General features: G+C 60.1%; 1 protein-coding gene across 1 annotated transcript in view; it reads right to left on the reverse strand.

Moving 5' to 3' along the window:
* Positions 1-722, reverse strand: part of LOC129846433 (prickle-like protein 1) — a 57,022-nt gene extending 56,300 nt beyond the window's left edge. Inside the window, exon 1 of the mRNA XM_055914363.1 lies at positions 438-722. Within this exon, the coding sequence (XP_055770338.1) occupies positions 438-452 (15 nt within the window). The 5' untranslated portion in view covers positions 453-722. The remainder of the gene's footprint in view (positions 1-437) is intronic.
* Between the last annotated feature and the right edge of the window lie 1,857 nt (positions 723-2,579).

Below are 2,579 nucleotides of genomic sequence, written 5' to 3' on the forward strand. Positions count from 1 at the left end.
CAGGGATAGGGGGGCACAGGGGGACTAACACGGTTTGAGTGAGACCACCTGCACACACACATCCTGCCTTGCTGTTGATACATATACTGGCAGCTAACAACACTGACAGTGGGAGCGGACAGGGAGGAGAGAGAGAGACACACATCGATATAGAGCCTCATCTGTCTCACCTCCCCTCCGTTGACGTCAAACAACCACTCACACGCATCACGTTCCACATACTTCTGAACTAAGCCTAACCATTCTGACTCTGTCAACACATCGTCCATCCGTTCACAGCAGCTCAACCCATAACACATCTGAATCTAACCAATAATTACAACTCTACGTTCACAGAGCTTCCACTCCCTCTACATTGTAATGATTTTAAATCCGTCTCCAAAAAGTATCAATTGCTTCTCTGTTGCATCTGAAGGAGCCCAAGGCAGAACTCTTACCTCTATGAAAAGCATTGGTCCTCTCCTCTCTTCCCAAACCCCTCAGTCACAAGACGACTCTCCCAGCCTCCGCCACAGCGCTAGAGGTCCGGCTGCATGCCCACAACACTACTCCCACAGAGTCTAATCTATCCACAGGGTCCTCCAATTTCCTCCAACGTTGGTCTATCCAAGCTGTCTCAGTGTTAGACCAAGGATAATAAATTAGTCTAATTCCAAAATGCAAAGGTTGGAATCACAAAGCACATATACACATGGAGGTGATGTCTCTGTCTCCAGTGTCTGAGTGAGTGTGTGTGTGAGCTGCACTCAACCTGCTCTGGCACTCGGGCCAGCCCCTCCCCCTCATCCCTCCCCTTCCATCCTCCCCCTCCTCCTCATCTCCCTCCTCCTCATCCCCCTCCCTCATTCTCCTCCCCCTCCGTATCCCTCTCTCCAGCCCTCCCACTGCACTTCAAATACATTTCAAGAATCAACAGCCACAGCCAAGCTCCCCACCGTTCCCCTCACCCCTCTCCACTGACCGTTCCTCTCACCCCTCTCCACTGAACGTTCCTCTCACCCCTCTCCGCTGACCGTTCCCCTCACCCCTCTCCACTGACCGTTCCTCTCACCCCTCTCCGCTGACCGTTCCCCTCACCCCTCTCCACTGACCGTTCCCCTCACCCCTCACCCCTCTCCACTGACCGTTCCCCTCACCCCTCTCCGCTGACCGTTCCCCTCACCCCTCTCCACTGACCGTTCCCCTCACCCCTCTCCGCTGACCGTTCCTCTCACCCCTCTCCGCTGACCGTTCCTCTCACCCCTCTCCACTGACCGTTCCTCTCACCCCTCTCCGCTGACCGTTCCCCTCACCCCTCTCCACTGACCATTCCTCTCACCGCCTCCTCCTTTCCCCTCACCCCTCTCCGCTGACCGTTCCCCTCACCCCTCTCCACTGACCGTTCCTCTCACCCCTCTCCGCTGACCGTTCCTCTCACCCCTCTCCGCTGACCGTTCCCCTCACCCCTCTCCGCTGACCGTTCCCCTCACCCCTCTCCACTGACCGTTCCCCTCACCCCTCTCCGCTGACCGTTCCTCTCACCCCTCTCCGCTGACCGTTCCTCTCACCCCTCTCCGCTGACCGTTCCTCTCACCCCTCTCCGCTGACCGTTCCCCTCACCCCTCTCCACTGACCAGTCCTCTCACCCCTCTCCGCTGACCGTTCCCCTCACCCCTCACCGCTGATCGTTCCCCTCACCCCTCTCCGCTGACCCTTCCCCTCACCCTTCTCCGCTGACCGTTCCCCTCACCCCTCTCCACTGACCGTTCCTCTCACCCCTCTCCGCTGACCGTTCCCCTCACCCCTCTCTGCTGACCGTTCCTCTCACCCCTCTCCACTGACCGTTCCTCTCACCCCTCTCCGCTGACCGTTCCTCTCACCCCTCTCCGCTGACCCTTCCCCTCACCCCTCTCCGCTGACCGTTCCTCTCACCCTTCTCCACTGATCGTTCCTCTCACCCCTCTCCGCTGACCGTTCCCCTCACCCCTCTCCACTGATCGTTCCTCTCACCCCTCTCCGCTGACCGTTCCTCTCACCCCTCTCCACTGATCGTTCCTCTCACCCCTCTCCACTGACCGTTCCCCTCACCCCTCTCCGCTGACCGTTCCCCTCACCCCTCTCCGCTGACCGTTCCTCTCACCCCTCTCCGCTGACCGTTCCTCTCACCCCTCTCCGCTGATCGTTCCTCTCACCCCTCTCCGCTGACCGTTCCCCTCACCCCTCTCCGCTGACCGTTCCCCTCTCCGCTGACCGTTCCTCTCACCCCTCTCCGCTGACCGTTCCTCTCACCCCTCTCCGCTGACCGTTCCTCTCACCCCTCTCCACTGACCGTTCCCCTCACCCCTCTCCACTGACCCTTCCCCTCACCCCTCTCCGCTGACCGTTCCTCTCACCCCTCTCCACTGACCGTTCCCCTCACCCCTCTCCGCTGACCGTTCCCCTCACCCCTCTCCGCTGATCGTTCCTCTCACCCCTCTCCGCTGACCGTTCCCCTCACCCCTCTCCGCTGACCGTTCCCCTCACCCCTCTCCGCTGATCGTTCCTCTCACCCCCTCCTCCTTTCCCCTCACCCCTCTCCGCTGACCGTTCCCCTCACCCCT

This window comes from Salvelinus fontinalis, unplaced genomic scaffold (assembly GCF_029448725.1).
Source record: "Salvelinus fontinalis isolate EN_2023a unplaced genomic scaffold, ASM2944872v1 scaffold_0538, whole genome shotgun sequence".
NCBI lineage: Eukaryota > Metazoa > Chordata > Actinopteri > Salmoniformes > Salmonidae > Salvelinus > Salvelinus fontinalis.